Source organism: Schistosoma mansoni, chromosome 1, assembly GCF_000237925.1.
Source record: "Schistosoma mansoni strain Puerto Rico chromosome 1, complete genome".
Taxonomy (NCBI): domain Eukaryota; kingdom Metazoa; phylum Platyhelminthes; class Trematoda; order Strigeidida; family Schistosomatidae; genus Schistosoma; species Schistosoma mansoni.
In genome coordinates, this window is record NC_031495.1 from 1971306 (window position 1) to 1997389 (window position 26084).

At 35.3% G+C, this 26084-nt stretch overlaps 1 protein-coding gene across 1 annotated transcript in view; it reads right to left on the reverse strand.

The window, feature by feature from the left end:
* Positions 1-20788: 20788 nt before the first annotated feature.
* The window catches only part of Smp_016180.1 (putative nuclear hormone receptor), a gene marked incomplete at its 5' end in the record, with an annotated part of 49421 nt that continues 44125 nt past the window's right edge, over positions 20789-26084 (reverse strand). The window contains 2 exons of the mRNA XM_018792958.1: positions 20789-21889; positions 24724-24839. Of these exons, the coding sequence (XP_018647518.1) occupies positions 21254-21889; positions 24724-24839 (752 nt within the window). The 3' untranslated portion in view covers positions 20789-21253. The remainder of the gene's footprint in view (positions 21890-24723; positions 24840-26084) is intronic.

Here is a 26084-nt window from a genome sequence, read left to right on the forward strand (position 1 = left end):
AGGAGATATGAGCGAATGTGGGAACTTAACTACAGAGGCATCACACTACTATCGTTACCAGGAAAATTTCTCAACAGAGTGTTGCTGAACCGGATGAAAGATTGAGTAGACGTCCAGCTTCGTGATCAACAGACTGGATTTGTTGAGGACCAATCATGTGCAGACGAGATCGCGACTCTACGGATCATTGTCGAGCGACCAATCGAATGGAATTCGTCACTATTCATGAACTTCGTTGATCATAAGAAAGTGTTTGACAGTGTGGATAGGAGAACCTGATGGAACCTTGTTTGACACTTCTGTGTATCTGAGAAGATCGCCAACATCATACGGAACTCATACAACGGACTACACTGCAAAGTCGTGTATGGAGGACAGACTCATTCGAAGTGAGGATCGGTGTGGGACAAGTCAGACAAGATTACTCTCGTCTTTCCTCATTCTTTCGATGGTCGACTGGATTGTGAAGACCTCCACATCTCAGTAGAATCATTGAATAGAGTGGACAGTTTGAATGCAACTACACTATACTATACTATACCATTTGGACTTTGCAGATGACCTAGCTCTTCTATCCCATACACACCAACAAATGCAGGTGAAGACAGTCGTTGTAGCAGCATTCTCTGCATCAGTAGACCTCAACATACACAAGGGAAACAACAAGGCCCTCAAGCCTATCGTAGAGAACAGAACAACGATGCAATCACACTTGATGGAGAAGCTCTGGAGTAGGTGAAAAAATCCACGCACTTCACTGATCAACATGATCTATGAACAATGAGGATCTGATGCAGATATGATTGATGGTAAGGATTGGCAAATCAAGGACGGCATTCCTACAACTGGAGAACATATTGGACTCAAAACAATTACCAGTAAACACAAAAGTCAGAGTTTTCAATACGAACGTCAAGACAGTCCTACTGTACGGAAATGAGACATCGACAACTACTACAACCATCATCAGAAACATATATGCATTTATGAACAATTGTCCACTCATGGTACTCGGTGTCCGTTCACTGGATATCATCCACAACAACCTACTGTGAGAGAGAACAAACCGGTTTCCAGTTGAAGAGGGGATTAGGTAGAGATGCTTGAGGTGGATAGGACGTTCATTGAGGAAGTCATCAAACAGCATCTCGAAGCGAACCCTGATGTGTAATCGTGATGGTGGAAGGAAAGGAGGCATATCAATGCATACATTGATTCGGGAATTGAAATCAGGCATGAGAGGAATGATTAGCAACTGGAGAGGAGATCCGAGGATATAGTTGGATGGGGAATGCTGGTGACTGGCGCATGCTCTTCCACGAGGGTGATAGGTGTAAGTAAATAACTCCTTTCAGTCTTCTCATTTACATATTGAGTTTTGTATGCAGCAAGAATTACGTATCTTAATAGGATGGTACAATTGAGCTATTTTTCCGGAGCATATGTTCCACGAAGTCAGAATAATCTAGAAAACTCGGTTGGAGGACGACCAAATATAGGTTTTAGGGTATAATATTGTCAACTAACCCTGTCTGATAGTAGTATGTTTATTCTCACTGCTACTCAGAACCTCCACAGACCAATGAAAGGGTTATGAAATTTTGATTTTAAAATAAAACACTTTTATGCTCCAAGTTTTGTCAATGCCAATGGTAGTGTTTTGGGGGGGACGCAGAAAATTCCTCAGAAATAGCACAAAGGGACCCTGAAACGCTGGTAAACTTTTTATCCAGGATTGTTGTTCCAAAGACCATTACATCAAAATGTCTTGAAACACATTCACAGCAGCCATCCCGGTATCAATAAGATAAAATCGTTTGCTCAAAACTATCCTTACTGGTCTACCATAGATGAAGGTATCAAGACTAGATGCTGCAATTGTTCATCGTGCTTAAAAGCGGTCAAGAATCCGAAGAAATTTGAACCACAACATTAGACAAACCCTGATTGTCCCTGGGAGAGGCTTCACGCAGATTTTGTTGACCGAGTACGAGGAAAAGTATTTCTAGTCATAGTGCACACGCTCTTGAAATAGCCACAAATCTATGCTATGGCAAATTGTACAGGCAGTGAAACATTCATGAGGTTATCTGAATTGTTCAGCTGTTTCGGATTTGCGGAGAATTCGGTGACTGACAACAGCTCACAATTCACTTCAGAATCATTCAAGCACTTCTGCAGCATTAACGGAATTACACGTTTACTCTCTAACCCTATCGCTCTCAATCAAATGGACAGCCAGAGCGCTTTGTTGACACGTTTAAAAGAGTATTGATGGAAGGTGGAGACGAGGGGACAAATCAAGTAATTGCAAAATTATTAACAGCTTGTAGATCTACAACCAACCCTATTGTTTCAGATGGAAAGTCCCCTGCTCAAACCCTAATCTTTAACATAATGCTTATACTCTTACTACTTCTACCACTATGGAATTTGAATCGACAACTGCATCTCTGTGCTAATGTGGTATGGCAACTCGAATTGATGTACGTACGTACGAAGCTCTACGTTGTGACTGACTGACTGACTGTTTTCTTCGCTTTTGATTGATCATTTGGTTTACTACATTTTTTTGCTAGCTTCTTCTATGTATCATATGGTTGTTGTTTGATTTTCTGTCCATTAGCGTTTTCCGTTTTCGTTGTTAGGTGGTCCACCTATTTCTGCTTGTCATCTCTAATGCTGCTTCTCACGTGCTTGTTTTCTTCTGTTTATTTGACCTGTGTCTTGACTTTCTCTGTTCTTGTTTGGTTGTTATTGATTGTTGTCTGTTTGTCTTTCCTTTCCTGTGTCCTGTTCAGTGTATCGTTCCTTTCTCTCAGTCGGTCTGTGTTGTCCCATGATATCTTCATAACCGGTGTTGTCCATTCCGACTTTGATGTTTAAGTCTGCCATCGGGATGATCATGTACTTTCCTGGACATCTATCTACGGTCTACTGGAGCTTCTGATGAAAATGGTCTTTACCGTTTCCATTGTTATTATTGGTGGGTGCATAGCTCTGGATAACATGCATTGAGATTCTCTTGTTCATTGTTTTGAAGGATGCTCTTATGGTTGTGTATTCGTGAGATTCTTATCCTATGAGTGTTTGTCGTACTTCTTAGGACGGTATCATTCTAAATCCCTGAGTGTGATATGTATTCTCTTCGTTATTATCAGTGTATAACAACACCTCTTTCGGTTCTTATGTTTTCTGTTTTGTTTACACCCGATTAGTTTCGCTTATTCCAGACACCGTGAGTTTGTATATTCTAATTTCTGAATTTACTTTAGTGATCATCCTGGTCTCATACATACTACTGATTTTTCTCGTAGAAATGGTAAGTACTATCATGATTATCATAAGGGTGATCGGCCTCGTGGTTTGGGATGAATCTTGTCTTTCATCATAAGGTATCGTACCTGTTTTTTAAAGACTACCCTTCTTCCCCTAGTTCATAGTTTAAATAGAATGGATGATTTTTTCTGGTTGGAGCTTTTGAGAAAGATACTGTCCTTCGTGATTAGTTTGCTAACTTCAGTCGAAAAGAAAACATTATCCATGATCATCGACTTCAAGGTTGACAGACCCACGTACGTCTTATAGGGGAGAATTTCTGATTTTTGAAAAGAATGTTCTTCGCAGTAACGTTGTGAATAATATTTTCCAGCCGATCATTGTTCATCAATAATCTTTGGATAAATTATCTCACCTGACAAACTCAATTCGCATTTACCAATTTACCTGCTCATGTGGAGCCAGGTCGTTCAATGCGTTTTTTATCCAGAAGAATTCAAGAACATTACCTGGCGTGACTAAGGAGAGGAGCAAACGGCTTAATAAGAAGATCAATAACCGAACACCTTGTGAACATAGGTCACTCAATCAAGACGGAATGTGCGTTCAAAGTCATCCACAATGTAAGTAGAAGTCTTCGAAAGGCAATTATATTGCATCTTCTTAGCAATGCCGAAGCAGTAGCCATACATCTGGGTAAATCAGAATTGTGTGCCCGAAAGAGATTGGTACAACCTCTTCTGCTACCATGGTCTTAATGCTTTATGACTTTTTTTCTTTCTTCCTGTTCTTTTTCTTTAATAGCTATCTCCTTCCATCTTCTCCTTAAACACTCTACCCCCTACTGGTTTATTTCTGTTTCCATGATCCTCTTGATTACATTTAATCTCAATTTCAACATTTTATCTTATCATACTGATCCATCCTTTCCCAATGATAATTTTTCCTATTTATGTTTTGATGAATATTTAAACCATTAACAATCAGACGATTATTAGTTTCCGTGTTTAAAATGATTTTTTAATACCTTTGGTTATTCTACCTCACTGTCACCACCTTTAACAGACGTTTATTATCATTATTATTGTAATTATAAAAACTGTTCTTGGTGTTACGTCCTCTGAATTTTATTGCGCAGATTTCATTGTCATTCAGTATGACACTATCAGCTCCTACTTTATGTAAAATCTATGGCTTAGCTAAAAACTGTAAAATTCAACAGAAACTATCACAACTGTTGACATGCTTTTCTTTCGAAGGGGTGGTTATATTGGAATGATTATTACAATCAAATCACAAAAATTTCTATTTACTGAGCTTGGTAATTTAACGTTGTTATTTCAGTTTCCAGTGTAATTATTAGGGTAAGTGATGTAAGAGTTTACTGTTTGGCAATAACTTTTGGCTGAAGTCAACAGATCAAAAACCCTTACTCGGAATTCAATTTCACTTATATCAACGATCCGTAGAACATTTTTCCTTCTTCACAGATCAGAACCCGCAAAGACTCTTCTACTGAACTACTCAGAGATGTTAAAGGAAAGAAGTTTCAGTTTCTGGGTAATCTTGGATTTTGTCAAGCTTCAAAATACACCAATCATAAGGAAATGTCAACAGGAATAGGGATTTCTGGCAAACCATACATTGTATTCAAAGTATACAATAAAAAATATCTGTGAAGGTAATTTAGTATTTTAAACCGAGCTAATTTATTCTGTGCATAATTTATCAATCACATGACTATGAGATTTAAAATTAGTATTTTTATAGAGTTGAGATCATGAGTCAATTGAAGGTAGACCACCATAGAAAACCTGCAAGCACTGAGACTCCTGATCTCAACTCTATAAAAATTACTAAAATCTCCATAAAACCCCTTCTAAAATTAGTATTGTTGAAATGAATGATTTCATGTATATTATTTAGTCAATTAAAATGACCCATTGAATGAAAATAAAGAGAATTCAGAGAAGGAAATTTTAGCCCAATTCACTTCATATTATTTAATGTTACTCAATTATTTTTATTTCGATGGTCCATCAATTAATGTGGAACAACATTTGCATGTTTGAACCTTGTTACTTCAATTTCTTTTCAAACCAGCGTTCCAGTTCTTCTCTCCCCCTCCTCATAAGTTAACTCTGTCGCTAAGGTTACATAGATAATGACCTTGACCTGATTTATTAGTCACTTGTGCATAATATATTCCATTCATACCTCAGTCGTTTTGATGGATAATGTGTTCTGTTTATGCGGAAATCTATTTGTTTACCGATTGATTAACTTATTATTTGGTTATGTCCTTGTTTCAAGGTCAGACAGTCTGTTGACTTATTAGAACAAAGAGTACAATTTCTCAGTTTTCCTATTCTTTATCTTGATATTTGTAAATAATATGTGTACTACAACTAACATTTTGTATCACTTTATCATCGGTTGGAGATTTACTCATCTCATGACCACAAGTTTGAAGGATTTAAAATAGAATCCTAGAAGCTAAACATATTGGATTCCAGTTTCAGTGTGAATAGCAACTTTGGGATGCAGGTACATCCAGCCGACGAGTTCGTAAGAGAAAGAAACGCACATTTTGAATCCCACTATTAGCCACGTACCAAATATAATAATCCTAGTATATTTAGAACGGTGATTGAATGAAAATCAAATAGGTCTTAAAAGTTATGACCGAGTTATCCAAATTCAAGACAATTTTAAAACGATAATATGACTTTTGTTCGTCTCTTAATTAAAAGCCAAGAGTGATCCAATCATTTATTCCTGACGAATGAACAAAATTAAAATATATAAGTGGTTAAAACATGAGAATATTTCACGATATATGGCAAAATAGCATCGTGAAGAGAGCCAAATATATTTAACGGGGTAATTAATGATGAATAATTGTAGTTGAAAAGAACTATTACTACTAGTACTGTAGTGAACGAACATTCAGGTGGGGAAGACCAGTTTATTTCTCAACATGGAATTACAGAGTTCATTGATAAAATGTGAAAACCATACATCAAATAAGCGAAGATGGATAGTGGCTAGCAGTGGAATCCAGGACGCGCGTTTCGTCCAATTTGGGACTCATCATCTGGATGTAACCTGCAAATAGGACGAAACGCGCGTCCTGGGTTCCACTGCTAGCCACTATCCATCTTTGCTTAACATGTTTGTGAATTAAGGCTATATTGAGGCAATAAGCACAGTATGCACATATGCCAATTAGAGACTGACCAGTTGCAGTCCTAACACATCGATGGGAATACTCAAACAAACAATACTAAATGAATTCATAGATCAAATACTTCGTCTGCAAATCTTCTGTAGATTATTCTTTACTCCATTTCTGATTGGCGTCACGTACTACTAATCTCTGTCGACGTCAGTAGCATACACTTCACTAATACTATTTAAGATATAGCATAGAACTTTTGGTGTTTGTGCTGCACTTCACCGGAGATAATCTTAATAGAGTTACCGGCATAATGTTTTTCTGTATTCAAAACTATGCAAAATTCAGTTGATATACTTTGATTAGTAGGGGATTCGATTTTAAACTTCCAACTGCATTAGTGGGGACGCAATAACTAATCACCTTAATTTGTTGTTTGATAAGATTAATTACATTAGTATTATTGTTATTAATATATTTTTCCTGATATGAATATTTAGTCTCAGTTTTAATGTTAATTTAGATCACTAATGTAGATGATCTATGTCCAATGATTGGAGCCTACTCGAGTTAGACGGAAATGGTGTAACCAGCAGCTGACGTCGAAGTCACACCTCCCGGTCAGCACCTAACATAGATTACCCCCTTTTCATATAAAAATTATTGGAAAAGTATTAAAACAAAACACTATAGCTTTGAATAACAATCTGAATGAAATATCATGAACTGGTAATTTAGTTTTGCCTTCCCATCATGGTAAGACAGAAGAATCGCAACCTATCTTGAAGGCATATATAGAATTAAAGCTTTCTATAAAGCGCCTAACACCTATTGAAATGTGTTAGTCCGGATAGAAGAAAAGATCCATCTTATATTTATTCCGTTTATTTTAGATTTTGCTGTTTGTGATGCTTTCTGTGTTGAAGTATCTTCTTATGTAATATTAACTCGTATCAAGAAACATTTAAGCCACATAAAGAGACTTAATAATTCTGTAGAACTTGAAATTTTACAAATCAAACAGGAAACGGTAGTAAGTGTTACTTTCTAATATCCACCCATTATATATGAAAAATATCGAAATAATTTAGAAAGGTTTTTCCAAATATAAAGAAGGGGAAGTAAGTGTGGTGTCCTAAATCCCTCTGTCTACAATGGAAATGAAGGTATAACTATTCATTCAACCTAAACCGTTTATCCAAACAATCTCAATTTATTCTATTCATTTCTGTACTACTTAAACTTGCGTTAATTTAATTTACTTATTTACTCTCTGAAGAATCCACGAAACGTCGAAAGTTCTGATTTCTACTCGTTGAGATATTACGACTATACCATTATTTTTATTATTAACTTTCTATCTAATGTTCAGTTTTGTTAAAATGATACTTTGTCTTACCTTGGTAATGATACTTTAGAAATAGTGTTTATCCTTTATCTGATTGATTTTCATGTCTTCTTTTTGTTTTCTACAGTTATCCTGATATATAACTGGTGATTTGTTATTTTTTGTTTACTTTTAACTTTTATTCATCTATGTTCCACAAACAAACATATAAATATTCTCAGAAGGGGTTTTGTGGAGATTTTAGTAATTTTATCGTTAAATTCATGAGTCAATTGAAGCCAGACCACCACGGAAAACCTGGAAGCACTGGAAGGCCGTTTCGTCCCATCGCGGGAATCCTCGGCAGTGCGTATCCACGATCCCGCCTCGCGGGAGTCGAACACTTAACTTCTAGACTACTGAGCCGGAATCCAAAGGTGTTTATGTCTAACTTCAACCAATCCACGAAATTGAGCCACCGTCCACCATTGTCTTTAGTGAGTTACTACCTTACAACAGATCCGGTTGTTCATTAATAACGTGTATTCAGTTCATTTTATCTTTATTTAAAAAGAAATAATGGATATTCTTCTTAATTACATTTAAAGGTACAAATTTTAAGTTTGTTTTACTTACTATAGGGTCTTAGGGGGGCGTGTGTATCTTGTGCTTACTTTTTTTGTGTATAGGTATTACACAATACGTAAATAAATCAATATGAATTTATTATAATGTAACGAAATAGAACTAATCCCAATAGGTCAAGAACTTCAACAAGACACAATTAATAACTTAAATTCGACGTACGCAATATCAGATTGGATTGTGTTATTATGATCGGTTTACATACAACATAAAATATTCATCTGTTCAGTAGGTGTAGTATTTATTCGCCAAACCCGCTACATACTGATTTTCAGTCTATATGTCTATGATTTAGTCTGGGTTTATTTGCAATTCTGTTCGATCTTTAATATTCAACAATTTTATTTTTATTTTCTTTGTCTATCTGAAATTCGGAATTATCTAAAGAGTTATTAGTAGTGGGGAAATTATCAGAATTATAATTGGATTGGTCTTTAACATCATAAACCATCTGGGCCACCTATATTTCAATCGGTTCAAATATTGCAATTGAACTGTTTGTTTGAGAATTGTTTGAACTGGACGATTTTGAATGGTATTTGTAAATACTGTCAGACTATTTTAAAAGAATTATGAATTATAACTGTACTAAATACTTGAAAACTCAAACAGATACACTGAAATATGTGGCACATTTTCTTCTTCGCCTGTACTATAACAAAACAAGAGATGAACATGATGGAATTCAACACATTATTTTAGGCGGAAAACCAGTTGTACCAACTAAACTGGTAGAAAACTTTAACGATTGGTTCAGGTAGAGAATACTGTCAAAGACATTTCTAAAAGATGTTTGGAATAGCTACAATTTAAAAGTATATTTAAAAAAGTTTATTGTAGTAGTGGACAATATATCCCTAGAATTCTTTACTGCATCAGACAAGATTACTCTCGTCTTTCCTCATTCTTTCGATGGTCGACTGGATTGTGAAGACCTCCACATCTCAGTAGAATCATTGAATAGAGTGGACAGTTTGAATGCAACTACACTATACTATACTATACCATTTGGACTTTGCAGATGACCTAGCTCTTCTATCCCATACACACCAACAAATGCAGGTGAAGACAGTCGTTGTAGCAGCATTCTCTGCATCAGTAGACCTCAACATACACAAGGGAAACAACAAGGCCCTCAAGCCTATCGTAGAGAACAGAACAACGATGCAATCACACTTGATGGAGAAGCTCTGGAGTAGGTGAAAAAATCCACGCACTTCACTGATCAACATGATCTATGAACAATGAGGATCTGATGCAGATATGATTGATGGTAAGGATTGGCAAATCAAGGACGGCATTCCTACAACTGGAGAACATATTGGACTCAAAACAATTACCAGTAAACACAAAAGTCAGAGTTTTCAATACGAACGTCAAGACAGTCCTACTGTACGGAAATGAGACATCGACAACTACTACAACCATCATCAGAAACATATATGCATTTATGAACAATTGTCCACTCATGGTACTCAGTGTCCGTTCACTGGATATCATCCACAACAACCTACTGTGAGAGAGAACAAACCGGTTTCCAGTTGAAGAGGGGATTAGGTAGAGATGCTTGAGGTGGATAGGACGTTCATTGAGGAAGTCATCAAACAGCATCTCGAAGCGAACCCTGATGTGTAATCGTGATGGTGGAAGGAAAGGAGGCATATCAATGCATACATTGATTCGGGAATTGAAATCAGGCATGAGAGGAATGATTAGCAACTGGAGAGGAGATCCGAGGATATAGTTGGATGGGGAATGCTGGTGACTGGCGCATGCTCTTCCACATGGGTTGACAATTGTAAGAATCCGAGCAAGTGTGTGAAAGCATTTAGTCAAATAATTTGTTGCAAACTCATAATTACAATCCGGTCGCTCCTATTATAGATAGATTATATAATGTAGCATAGTCTACTAAGCTATATCAGATAGATAGATATATCGTTCATCACCTAGGATAGTGCTATGCAATTTATTTTTGTGAGTGCGAAAACGTAAACAACAACAATCATTCTATAGATGATCATAAACTCATCTTTTTCCGATATAATAACGCCATTATTTCTAGATCCACTTCAAAACCTATTCCCTGAAGATGACAAATAAACAACATAAGCAATATATTTATTCTGATGATTTTCAATATTGATGAAATACCAAATACAATCAGATGTTAAAAGTTATAATCCACAATCCTGGATTAGGATAATTATTTATGGAATAGTCTGTTCAAGAATATAAAGGGGAATGGACAGTCACATCACTTGTTGCATATGATTTAATTTATCAACTTGTGTGAAAAATAAAATATTTCACAATAACATACATATTTTTTAAGGATTGTTGAATAATTTTCATAAATCAAATTTCTCCTATGTCTTAAGAGAAAGAGCGTAAAATAGGGACCATAGACCATTAATCATGTAAGCATCAAGAAAAGTACTGACGTCCATGGTACCATGGTAGTAGTTAGATAGTTAAAACTGAATCAATGTATTTGAGAAGAATTAATATCCAACCTTTAACTTATTTATTGAAGTAATTAAACAACAACACCATGATAACACTTTCTTTCGTCTCGATTTTTCTTTGTATTATATACCATACTGTAAAGATTGTTTTTACGCTATTGTATGTTCACGAAACGCATGTATATGAGTGTATTTTCCTTTTTTTCACCCGCTTTGTGTCTTCACACACGTATAAGTGTGATTCGACATACACTTGCATATCCCTTCTTTTTCTTTTCCAGGACGGTTGGAAAAGATGAAAAAACGACGAAGTTTACAATGGATCAAAATTTCCATTGTATCTAATTTTCATTACTATATTGTACCATATGGCCCCATATGGTAAGGAAAGACGACCAGACGCCGCTGAACATAGCAAACTATCAGAGGAGTATATGTCTGACGTGACTGATCCACATGCACAATTCCTCTCAGTAGCAAAGGCACAACTCCGCCTGTAGCTCTTCTAGAGTTACTGCCTGTCCCAAGCCCGGGTAAAGGAGGAGGGTTGGGCATGGGGTTAGCGACCCCATCCCGTAGAAAAGCTAACTCGCTAAAAAAACGCTAACCAGAAAAAATAATTCAAACCATTTAAACTCTGCCCTTCGAGTTCAAGGAATAATTATGACGTCTCATGATGAAAGCCGAAATTCTTCGGAAGTCACGAGACCGATGCACCTTCTAACAACCAGAGCAACACTCTTTATAGGTACATGGAACGTCCGGACAATGTGGGAGACAGGAAAGACCAGTCAAATAGCAATGGAAATGAGGAGATACAACTTGGCAGTACTCGGAATCAGCGAAACCCATTGGATACAATCTGGACAACAAAGGCTAGGTACAGGAGAGATGCTGCTGTACTCCGGTCACGAAGGGGGAAATGCTCCACACACTCAGGGAGTTGCTCTAATGCTGTCCAAAGAAGCACGAAATGCACTTGTGGGATGGGAATCTCATGGACCCAGGATAATCAAAGCATCATTCAGAACAAAGAAGGAAGGAATCACAATGAACGTTATCCAATGTTATGCACCCACCAATGATAGCAACGACGATGATAAAGATCAGTTCTATGAAAGGCTGCAATCAATTATAGCGAAGTGCTCACAAAAGGACCTCACCATTCTGATGGGAGATCTAAATGCTAAAGTTGGAGTGGACAACACAGGATATGAAGATATAATTGGACGACATGGACTAGGAGAGAGAAATGAAAGTGGGGAGAGACTTGCAAACCTATGTGCATTCAACAAATTGGTTATAGGCGGCACAATATTCCCACACAAGCGCATACACAAAGCTACATGGATCTCACCGGACCAAACCACAGAGAACCAGATAGATCACATCTGTATCAACAAAAAATTCCGAAGATCAATGGAAGATGTGAGAACCCGGAGAGGAGCTGACATAGCTTCAGATCACCACCTGGTTGTGGCCAAGATGAGACTGAAGCTAAAGAAACACTGGACAACTGGACAAACAGCGCTACAAAGGTTCAATACAGTCTTCCTTCGAGATATTGACAAGCTCCACGAATTCAAGATAACTCTCAACAACAGGTTCCAAGCTCTACAGGATCTACTGAATGAACAAGAAACTACTTTGAAGGACAACTGGAAAGGGATAAAAGAAGCACTAACTTCAACGATTTTGTTTGATTCATTGCACAAGCTAGTCTATGAACACATTCATTAAATCGTGGGAACCCTGGACAAAATTCAAGAGAGGAAGAACAAGAAACTAGCAATTAACAACAGCCGAACACGAGCAGAGAAAGTCAAAGCACAAGCAGACCACGCAGAAGCAAACAGGGAAGTGAAGAAAAGCATTAAAGCCGACAAGCAGAAATACATGGGAGAACTAGCAACGACAGCGGAAAAAGCTGCAAGAGAAGGGAATATGAAACAACTATATGATACGACGAAGAAATTGGCAGGGAGATATAGCAAACCAGAGAGACCAGTCAAGGACAAAGAAGGAAAGACAGTCACTGAGATTCAAGAACAGAGGAAAAGATGGGCAGAATACTTCGAGGAACTACTGAATAGACCAGCCCCATTGAATCCATCGAACATCGAAGCAGCACACACTGACCTTCCCATAGATGTCACTCCACCAACGATCGAAGACGTCAAGATGGCCATCAGACAAATCAAAAGTGGGAAGGCGGCAGGACCTGACAATATACCAGCAGAAGCACTGAAGTCAGACATTGAAATAACTGCAAACATGCTTCACCTTCTATTCAAGAAGATTTGGGAAGAGGAACAAGTGCCAACGGACTGGAAAGAAGGATATCTCATCAAGATACCAAAGAAAGGAGATCTGAGCAAATGTGAGAACTACAGAGGCATCAGTTTGTTATCAGTACCTGGAAAAGTTTTCAACAGAGTGCTGCTGAATCGGATGAAAGACGCAGTAGACGCCGAACTTAGGGATCAACAGGCTGGATTCCGTAAGGATAGGTCGTGCACAGACCAGATTGCGACACTACGGATCATCGTTGAACAATCAGTTGAGTGGAACTCATCACTATACGTCAACTTCATTGATTTTGAGAAGGCATTTGACAGCGTGGACAGGAGAACATTATGGAAACTTCTTCGACACTATGGAGTTCCTGAAAAGATTGTCAACATTATCCAGAACTCATACGATGGACTACAGTGCAAAGTCGTGCATGGAGGACAGCTGACAGATGCATTTCCAGTAAGAACCGGAGTCAGACAAGGCTGTCTACTCTCCCCATTCCTCTTCCTTCTAGTGATTGACCGGATTATGAAGAATTCGGCATCTGACGGGAAATACGGAATACAATGGACAGCTCAGAATCAATTAGATGATTTGAACCTCGCAGATGACCTAGCCCTCCTCTCTCATACACACGAACAAATGCAGATGAAGACAGCAAATGTAGCAGCAGCCTCCGCATCGATAGGCCTCCACATTCACAAAGGAAAAAGCAAGATTCTCAAATGCAACACGGAGAACACCAACCCAATCACACTTGATGGCGAAACTCTGGAAGAGGTGGAAACATTCAAGTACCTGGGGAGCATCGTTGATAAACAAGGAGGATCGGATGCAGATGTAAAGGCGAGGATTGGCAAAGCAAGGGCAGCATTTCTACAATTGAAGAATATATGGAACTCAAAACAACTGTCAACTAATTTCAAAGTCAGAATCTTTAATACGAACGTCAAGACAGTCCTACTGTACGGAGCTGAAACGTGGAGAACTACTACGACCATCATCAGGAAGGTACAAGTATTTATCAACAGCTGTCTACGCAAAATTCTCAACATCCATTGGCCGGATACTATCAGCAACAGCGTTTTATGAGAGAGGACAAACCATCTTCCAGCTAAAGAGGAAATTAGGAAAAGACGTTGGAAGTGGATCGGACATACACTAAGGAAATCACCAATGTGCATCACGACTCAATCCCTAACTTGGAATCAGGAAGGGAAGCGGAAAAGAGGAAGGCCAAAGAACAAACCATGCCGGGAAATAGAAGCAGATATGAAAAGGATGAACAGCAACTGGAAAGAACTGGAAAGGAAGGCTCAGGACAGAGTTGGATGGAGAATGCTGGTGAGCGGCCTGTGCTCCTCGACGAGGGGTAACAGGCGTAAGTAAGTAAAGGCACTGTCGCGCGAATTCAACAGGTATGTCACACCTACTATGTTTACTAGTGGTGTTTCGGAACCTTATGAAACTTTAAAAAGGCTTATTCTTAAATGCGGAGGTTTAACTGATAGGCATAGGCTAGATCAACTCCTCAACAACATCGATCTACAACATGGCCTAGCAACGGACATGTTCCAAATGAGTGAGGTAATTGGTCAAAGGACTTTCGATGATGGCTTGTTTAGATAACTTTTCTTGTCTGAGCTTCCCCAAAAGGTGCAGGCAGTGCTTGTCTCGTTTCACAACAACGCTCTAGACGAGCTGACTGCATCTGCCGACCGGATTATAGAGATCATAAGGACTTCTGATGCCGAGCTTTCTCCAGTCAAAGAATAACCTCAAACGATATGAAATGACGTTAGGGAACTTAGTCATACTCCGACATGTTACCTTAGTATTCGTCATGACTGTAGACGCTGCCAAACTCCTTGAAGGAGTTCTTGACGAAAGCAATCTGTCTCTAGATCATGACAGACAGATAACCCTGATTTGTGCTGGTATCATAATCAGTACGGAGAATCTTTTCAAAATTGCAGAAAACCCTGCAATTTTCCGAAATCCAAACCGACCGACACGAAGAACAATTCGGGAAACTTCCCAGTCGACATGCGTTAACGGCAGCCGTAGCCGGCAAACATAGCCGTCTGTTACACGTCAATGATGTGATTATGAAAGTTCACTACCTCACCGATACTGGCCCAGAAGTTAGCATTCTTCCAGCGAATTCTAACGACTGACTGCACTAACCGGTTTTAAACTGACAGGAGGCAAACGGAAAACGAAACGCCACATATGGTAAGCGGTACGTGGATTTACGTAAACCCATCCACTAGAACTTAAGTTAATCCATATATAACATATATGAGCGCAAATAATTGTTTTCGATTATATCTTCATCGGGCTTTACTCTAATACATAGTAATATTTATATGCATATACGAAATTATTTAACCAATCAAGGCAGTTTATGAGTCAATAGATTACATAGATAAGTGAAAGTTATAAATTGGTAGTGTGATGACAAGTGTACTAGTTGTGATTGGAATAACAAAGGCTTGAATCAATGAACAACACTGATTCCCTTTAAATGCATGTATACAATTTAACATAACAGTGGATTAAACTGCTTTAACATACGTAATTAAATTACTGAGTTATATTGTTTGTTCCATCCTATTAACAAACGATTCTGTTGATATTCTTCTTCGAGCTGAGTGATTTTGTGTGGGGAATTGTGAACACAGCAAAATTGATTTTCATCACAAATAATAATATTGGATTGAAGGACTAGCAAAAACTATGCAGTGTTAGTTTTTTCAGAAGTTTAATAATTCTTTCGTGATATGGGCTCACAGCATACAAGATTGTAATTAGAACCAACACATCACAACTATTACTGTAAAATATGGCAACAGGCAGGACGTATGTATACTTATTGAGAGAAGCTATAAATTTTGTACATAATACATATACATTAGCCGTCCATTTGCAACTTCCAGTGTGCTCTGAAATGTTTTCTCTATTGGAGTCCTAGAGTTCAGTCAATGTAATGCTTTCAATGCGTTGAAACTCTTTACTCCGTTCGACAATTGTTGAAACTTCGACACCACGTTCCGCTACATACTACCTTCAAAATCCTTATGATTAAAGTCTATAACACTAGTTGGCATTATATCACTCAAACACTTCTTCAGAGTTAAACGAAGCATATTTTCCGAAGTTGTCTACATAACGTAATCCTTATTAAATCTTTAATCTATGAGTTTCTGTTTCAACACTGACTTGGCTGATTCCACAGAAATAACATCTTCCCAAATAATTTGTTTTAAACCAAGAACTATTGAGGATACAATGACTCCTCGTAGAGCCAAGAAACAATGCATATTCGATACATATTGATTTGAGAGATTTCAGTAAATGCATATACTTAATCACAATCGTTAAATTATTTAAACGTATGAACAAAATCAAATCAAAAAGGTTGATTTTGTTGTACACTATATGGTAGATTTTGAAAACCTCTACATATGACACAAAGAGAATTCAATAAAACTCTTCATCTTCCACAATATTATGCTGTAATTATTACATTCAATATTTGAATAAAACCCCCCAATCAACTCTATGGAGTAAATATTAATGAGATTCAAATCATTTCTAGTATATTTTGTATTTGTAAGTGTAGACAACTAAATTTTAAAATATATTACTATTTATTATTCATCAAAAGACAAAAATCAATGATAGTTTTTTCTTTCTCGTGGAGAATAGTAAAGAAAACAGAGGAAATAACACAGTAACAATTGGCGCAAAGAGAAGTGAGACAATGAGGGCAAGTTTTTTTTTAAAAAAAAAAACAACTGTTTATTCATTCTTCTTTACACATATGTGTAAAACAAAACGCACAAAAAAAACAAAAGATGAGGCGTACAGCTCAACAGGATCAACGGTAAAAGTCACTTGGAATTCAATTTGTATTCACTACACAGTCTGTATTCGTTGGAAAGGAGAAACGTGGGGAATGGAATTCTGATATATGGATTCAGACTAAATAATATATCAGAGAGGGAAGGTACATAAGTGAACAGGAAACAACACTGTACGCCCACATACACCAATAAAGTCATGAAACGAAAAACAAGTATTTGAAAAGAAAAAAAGCACGTTAACAAGATGACCGGTGATCATAAATTACCTGAGCAAGAGAGAGGTATGGCAATGTAACTGTTATGGAAGTGTATTTATGAGTATGGGTGTGTGTAAAACAGAGTGACGGTAAGGAATATATATATATATATATATATATATATATATATATATATATATATATATATATAACATTGGAAAGATATACCTACACGTACATGTTCCGTTTTGTTTAACTCATATTCTGAAACAATACACAATCATTGCAACAACAGAATACAGCACAAAATAGAAGATCTATACACAACTACCTGACTGACTAATAACTATGATTGGTGCAACTCAAAGCAGAGTTGACAATAATGATAATAGAAAAAAAGAGCAGAATTAAATATCATTAAAATTTTATTTTTGAATTTATTAAAAAAAAAAGGGTCAGGCACAAAATGGTTAAACTGTATGTATGTTTCGGTGCATGTATACAGGTATGTCTATTTATTTACTGTCTGTAATTATATCAGAACAATATATACACACATACATACATACATACAACAAATGAATAATGTTCAAAAGAGACAAGAAACTCATGAGGGAGAGAGTGAGAGGGAGTAAAAGAAAGAACAAAAAAACACATTTACTCAACAAACAAATCGATAAATATGTAGTTGAAATAAACAATTTAAAAGTAAATAATAATAATAATTTAATAAGTAAATAAATAATAATTTTTTAAAAAAAGGCGCTATAAACCAACCGATTCTACTGTTTATAATAATTATCATTATGAAGAAAAATAAAATATATGGTCATTAACAATAATAAATAGTATAGTGGAAAATGGAAAAGTTTAGATGAAGCTGTTTCGAAGAGAATACCGGAAGATTTTGCTTACTCAATAGGAGATAGTAGATGGAAAAACCAAGTCTCATTTTTTAATCTGTATTTCTGTCGTCTATCACATCTCATACATAATCGTTCGATTGTACACATTGATCCAGAATAACGGATAGAAACATGTATTGGAAAAAAAAGTCACTCCATAGAGCGTATTAAGTAATACTTAGAAGTAAAAAAAGGAGTGAAACAAAAAGAAATTCAAAAAATGGCGCATTTATTAGTTTATTATTTATAAAATTACACAGGACATTCAAATCGGTCTGATTCGTATGGCGCGCATCTTTATGTACGTGTGTAGCGAGACAGATTGGCGCTTTAATAAGATTAAGCTAAAAAATAATACGCCCTGAAGTACAAAACAATATTTATGAAATTCATCGTAGAAAAACGAGAATAATGACAATGGAAATGACGTCGCGAACTAGGAATCAATAAATAAAACGAAGGTTGTTGAAGTACCACAAAAAAATCCACCTGAGATGATATACACACTGCCTGCTTGTTCGATTACGACTTTTGAACCAGTGAGGTGCATTTAAGTGTATGTGTGTGTGCATGTGAGGCCTGTTCTGAATTCCTATTCCAATGTTGTTTGATTGACAATGTTAATAATTTGTGATAATGACAGAATGAGGTAGCCAATTATTGCCTGCGTCTTTTTTAATAAAAATAAGAAAGGAATACAACATTATTTGCAATTCCCTGCCGTGTAAACGAATGAAGAAATATGTGTATGCATATATGTACATGTGTTGTATTCGAAAGTAAAATTAAACTGAAAAAAGATAATTGTAGTAATAACTAGTGAAAGAATAGTGTAATATGAGAGAAATAAATGGGCCAAAATAACACTAATAACAAAAATCGTGTAGAAATTAACTGGTATTATTCATAACAGTGAACAGTATATGATACGAGTGTACACACATTCACCACCAAGACTAACAATATAACTGCTTTAGTTTCCACATCTGAGATAATTGATCTCCTTTAATGAGGTGGAGAAAAAAGTCTACCAGTAAGAACACATAATGGAATATTCAACAAAATGAAGTTATTTATGTCTGTAAGCACATGTGTGTACCAATGTGATAAACAAATCGCCTGAGCACACAGACAAACATGGGTACTTGAATCAGCACGTCGACACTGGTTACCATGATGTAGACAGTGAGCAGGGCAAGAAAAAAAAGCAAAGTAAAAGTGTCTGTATTCAGGGTGCGCGTATACACACATGTAAAAATAGAAGACAAAATCCAGATGGAAAAAAATGGTATATGGGTTTGTACATTGCACTCACCTGAATCCAATATAAGTTTGTTTTATTAAAGTTATATAAAGGAGAGACACACTGGGAGTGGGTAAAAAAGCAACTCAAAAGTGGTAAAGAACAAAAAATTTTAATATATAAATTTATAAAAGCATATGCTGATGAAAAAACGCCATAATAGCAATTTACAGACTCCATAAAACAGTTTTCAGGTATCATCGGTCGGAATTAAGTCATTGTAGAACTTTAGGAAAAGCAAATTCATGTGTTATAAAAAGGGTACGAATAGTGTGTGTGTGTGTATATATGTGTAAAAGTGGCACAGCAAAATATTTTACATAGAACAAAATTGTAACAATTATATGAAGATAGATAAATACATGTACGTGCCTCTGTGTATATAGAGAGGAATAGATGATGAAAGGGGAAAATGGGGCCGAGGTAATGCAGATAGAAAGCAAACGTACAAAATCTTCCATGAGACAGATAGGTAGACTAACCAGTAATCATAATAATAATAATAAACACTAAATTGTAAGTAGTATTATTGGTAATAAAACAAATTTGATAACTAATGATATTATTAGTCATAGTAAAGGTTCATTTCTCCCTGAGATGGCGATAATAATAATAAGAATAATAATAACAAGATTACACCTTAGTGATATTGAAAAAATAAGGGAACCTATTTATTGAAATATGGATTGACACGTGTACAAAATCACATACACATGCGCACACGCTTAGATTGAATGACATGAACTAATCAAAATTAAAATAGCATGCAACACAGAATGAAATATTCAAACAAAGATGAAGATAAATCATGGAAAAACCTGGAACTGTAAGAAAAACAACAAAACATTGAATGGAAACAGAAATAATTTTTGAATTAAGTGAACAAGATGATAGAAGGGAACAATGAACGACAATAGAAACTTAAAAAGTACATACTGTATAAATTGTAACCATAATGTCAAGACGAATTACTCAATAACAATAACAATTCCAACAAAACAATGAATGACACCAATGGCAATATATTCATTATTCTTCATTGCTCTTTTTTTGTCTCTTCTTGTACATACATACACACACATATACACAAAATGTCATTTACAATGTAAATTTTAGAGGCGTTAGTAAAAGATATAAAAAAACATAAATCCCTTTCATTAAATTAAATTAATTTAATAATAAAATATGTAAATAGACCGAAAAATATAACCTGAGTTACAATTATGAGAGAAATACAATTAAATTATTGATTACCATAGATTTGTGTGTATAGGTTAGTTAGATTTCTTTTTCCTTTTTGAAGTTTAATTGTTTTACAGAAAGGTTCATCATTCAATGTATGTGTATATATTAAAAAAAGTAGTACAAATCAAAATACACAACAGTCGAAGTACAACACACAATGATGATAATGTTAAGGTTGAGAAAAGAAATTCGATTTGAAAGAAAAGTATAAGCTAAAAACAATCGACAAGAAAAAACCCAAGAGACAGTCTCATAAAAATTAATCAATCAATATGTAATTGTGTAGTGTTACCTAATAATCATCATCTTTATTTTGAGGGCAAAAGAAGAACAAACAAACAAACAAACACAAAAAATCGATGGACAAATAGATCTGATGAAAGGTAAAGATGTATTTCATAGATTTAAAAGACACCCATTAAGAATGAAAGATTTAAGAAAAAAGAAACACAGGGTCAATAAACAGAATTGATTTAGTGTAGCTGGGTATTTTATATTTGTATAGAAGTACAGAGAGATGGATAGAGAGAGGCAGGTAAACATCATGAAGATGGATGATGTAATTGATTAGGAAACATAAAAGAAGGTGATGTAATAAAAGCAATATTATTATTTGTATTAGTAGGAAAAGCAGGAATACTAGATGTTATATTGTCTGATTGATTCACATCATTTTTAGCTCGTTTCTGGCACGAACTAAGACTAACATTGGTTGACAACAATGATGATGAACCGACAACAATTGAATTGGATAATTGAGGAAATGCACATGTTGAAGACAATTGACAACTAGGTTGTAGTAATAATTGATTATTATTATTATTTTGACATATAGAAGTTTGCTCAGTTAATGCAACAACTGCTGCAGCCGCCGCTGCCGCTGCTGCTGGAACAGTTAAAGCAAGTCGGCCTGCATCCCATCGATCAACAGATAGAATAAAATCACTATTATTTACTGTTGAGTCAGATAATTTATTTGTATTTAAATCAGATTGATTATTATTCAAAGAAGTTGATGGTAACTGAGAATTTTGAAAAGATCCTAATGAGGATTGTAGAACACCAGAACAGGCTAGTGTTACAGCTTGAGCAGAAGCGGAAAATAGAGCTGATGCACTATCAGCTAATTGAAACATTTCCACATATAGTTCAGGAAACCGAAGATCAGACCTGAGAACCTATATATATGTATATATACATATAAAAGACAAAATCACATTAAACATTGGGTCTCAAATTTCAGAAACAATATACACATGAATAATAATATTCCTAACAAATGATATGTACAATACAAATGTTAGAATGTAAGCTCTGTCTCTCTTTAACAAGTATGTTTGGTTTGTAACTCTATTGTATCCGAAAATATCTTACTGTTTATTCGTACTCCGTTTGATGCATTGAAAATAATATCCTCATAGTTTACAATTGATTGATCACTGATTAACTGACTAATGTTTTACTTTGCTAGGGTTGATCGAACTCTATCAGTCAAGTTGCAATATGATCACTAGTCTCAATTGGAAATGCACATTATTTACAAAATTATGAACTAGAATGGAACAACTGTTTGATGACAAACTTAATTTTAACCGATACTCCGCCTCATATACATGCGTAACGAAAATTCTATCTTTAAAATAATTATCAATAGAATATCGGTTCCTTCTCCTCAACAAAATTACATTTTTAAAATGGTACTTCATACTAGTTTATCTGTACAAATTTAATGCTTAGAAGTCCATGGAGTAGATCATATTTCTTAATTCATATGTTAGGATCCATATAAGATGCACAAATGCAAAGAGACCGATCAACTTCAGTCTATAGCATCAAAGGAAAGATTCAAACAACTAATACGAACGAATCATATGTTAGGATGTTTATAGAAATTAATTATCATATGAACATGTGAATCGACACGAACCTCAAGAACTAATATATGTGCACTATAACATGAATATCAAATTGTGAGATATAATCATAACCTTAGATTAAGATAACAACCGTACCAAGTTAGTAGAATTGTTATAAGGGGGAAATGAAGTCATATGAATGAATAAAAAGTGTCCAAACGACCAGAGAACAAATGATATACAAATTTTTATGAAAGAGGAAAGCAACTAGTTGCTTTAGACATAACACAAGATATAAACATAATAATCGAATTTCATTCTGAGGTATATTTTCTAGCATCAATCTTCGTTCTTGCTCACTTTAAGATAATAAAGAGAAATATGTGTATGAAATTTCTCAAAATTGTTTTTCTTTAAGTTATTTTTTAAATGTAAAAAAGTGGAGCGATAGATAAATAGTTAACTGTGCTCCATGTACTTCAGTTTGTGACGCCGGCTAGTATTATTCAACGTCATGTGAAAATTATGACTCAAAGTCAAATATTTAAACAAGCTACTGTGGTACAGTTCCATTTATCACTTATCTATTAAGCCTTATATTTAGCGTCAAGTAATTTTTTTCATCGTTCGGTTTCTAACACTCTTTTTGAATTAAATCTCTCCTGTTTAACTTTCCCCACAATTATTATTATTCTCTCTTTTTGTACTTGCCCTTCGTATTGTTCTGTTTTCTATTACTGCAACTTATTAATCTAATATTATTTCTTTCTTATACAAGAAATATTGTTACAATGAATTCTATGTCACGTGATTCAAAATACATCACCCTTCCAAGTGAATTCCTTTTTCATCACAAAATTCATTAATTTTTAGACTTCTGGTAGAGTTTGTCATTACTGCAACATTTAGTACGTCGAACCAATAGGTAGATATATTTAGCTTTTACTTTGTTGGCATGGTGGGAATACAGTGAACTAACTAACAGTAACCGATCTCTACCTCGCGAAAAAACATCGGACTCATAATGAGGAAATTGGAACCTACAAACAAATGTCACGAAAAGTTATATAATTTCAGCATAAGGAAGATAACTCAGCAGTATTTTCAGTCAGTCAGTCACAACGTAGAGAGCCTGACAGATATGCAATGACTCAAGTTCGCATAACACAGTGCTATGAAATGAATTTAACAGTGTGAAAAGTTAATGAGTCGAAATGATTGTAATAACGATGATGATGAGAAAGAATAAACATTGAGAATATGATTAAAAAAGGCAGAATGAGAAGTCATGTATAAAGGAATACTGGAATTCCATTTTTAGAAGAAAATAAAAGGTGAATGAATATATGCCATTGTGACCGATTATGAACCACGTTACCCAACTACTGATCTCGGTTAATAATATGCATCTACCTACGCCTCTTGGATCAATAGTTGTCAATTTCATGATCATCATTAACTTTCTTCCACCCAAACATTACTCGTCGAGGTAGGCGACGATCAGTCAGCAGCATTTTGTCAGCCTGTTGTTACGGTTACTACTACTAATTATTATTTACTTGTTTATATTAGTATGTCACCTCATCTAATAAAAGAGTTCACTGTATAACAATTTCAATTATCCTTCTTTTTCTCGATCGCTTTTCTATAAATCCCCTCCGGATGTGAAAATAACTATTGGTTTTATTATTATTTTTATTACCACTGTTATGATTATTAGTCACTATAAAAATCATACTTTAGTGATTGTAAAATCTATAGGTCAACAATTTATCCCGATAACATTTTTATGCCATAGAACAGATGGATGAATTAATAGGTGAATGGGCGGATAGGCATATCGATTAATTGATAGACGAGTTGATAGACAGATATGTCGTCAGATGGATGGATTGATAGTAGTGTGGAAAATAAAAGGTGAATGAATATATGCCACTCTGAGTTATATCACTCAATGTCTACTACTACTAATCGGCGTAATCATAACAAGGATGGTTTCAATGGTTTTGCAGTTGCGACAGTAGAAGAGGCAGTTCTTCATGAATATCAATTAATATAATATCATATTAAATAATACGATTAATAGTGATCCATTCAATAACAGCAGTGATATTAATTATATCAATGAAAATTTTAAAAACTATTATAAACATTACTCTTAAATCTGCTAAAATTCCATGATGTTCCTTGTCCATTACTCGTATCATTTTTCTAAGAGCGAATAACTGGGTCCGTCTTTGTTGAGTTGATGCAACAGTTGGAACAGAGTGCTCTTGAAAATGAAACAGAAAACCAACAACAATGAAATAAATAGAAAATACCAGATGCGTAGTGGAAAAATGTAAAGTAGAATAATAATAATAATAATAATCAGCCAAGGTGTTATACTAGGACTACTCACTGGGATCAATATATCTTTATTAAAAATAATTCTAATAAAACATTTTTACAGAATAAGGTAATTTAAACATAATAATCACGGAGGCATGTTCAAAACCAAGACACAGAGGTGATTCATAAAGTCACTGACTGTTCCTCTAAGCTGTATAGGCAAGTGTAAACCTCATAGTTCAGGCCTGTGTAACAGTCGGAATCTATGGACTTGGTAACCTCAAATGACACGGTTTGAAATCGGCCATGAAACTAGGCCAGAGTTTCAATGGAAGTCCCAACATTAAAATGCAGATGTCTACAGTTGATAAATCTCAAATAAAACAAAATATAAGTTCTAAATTCTGCAACTGACCATCATTAAAGAATATAAAGGACATGCAATTTCAGGGAATAATTAGGTATCTATTAAAAGAGGTCACTAAATACTAATAGAGACTAATTCCTAACACTATCAATATGCGAACAATGAAGCTGACATCTCCTTATGCGGCTTAGTTAAATAACCAGTGATTTCATAGAAAACAACAAAATATTAATCACCAGTGAGAGAAATGATTCCTAAAAATTAAAGTATTTTACTAACTAGTTAAATACTGACTGTCAGCATTAATTAAGAAGACTGTTCTTGTGACACACTGATAATAATTGAAGAACTTTAAACATTAGAAAGTATTATATAGATGTTTGAATTTAGCTTTTAATTTGTTAACAAGAAAAATATCGACCGATACACACTGAACTGAAATGAGAATCATCTGATATCAAGATGAGCATGACGCATCATTTCGATGAATGAATTCGGTCAAAAACTTGATTTGTGTATCACGTATTTAGGCAGCCGAGTGGTAGTAGATCGCTAGACGTTTCAAACGAAAAACAGTTAAAACTGAGTACATAAATGTGTATTCAGTAAGTGAGTTACACTAATTATAGCTTTAATTTTCAATGTATTCTTTTACCAGACTATAAACTGTAATGAAAGTGAACTTGGTAATATAAAAACACTTAATGAGAAAGATCAACAAGTATATGAATGTGTGTTAACTCATCACTAGCACAACTGACCACAACACACCTAAGTAAACGTAAAATAATAATTTTAATTACACAAGATCGAATTGTA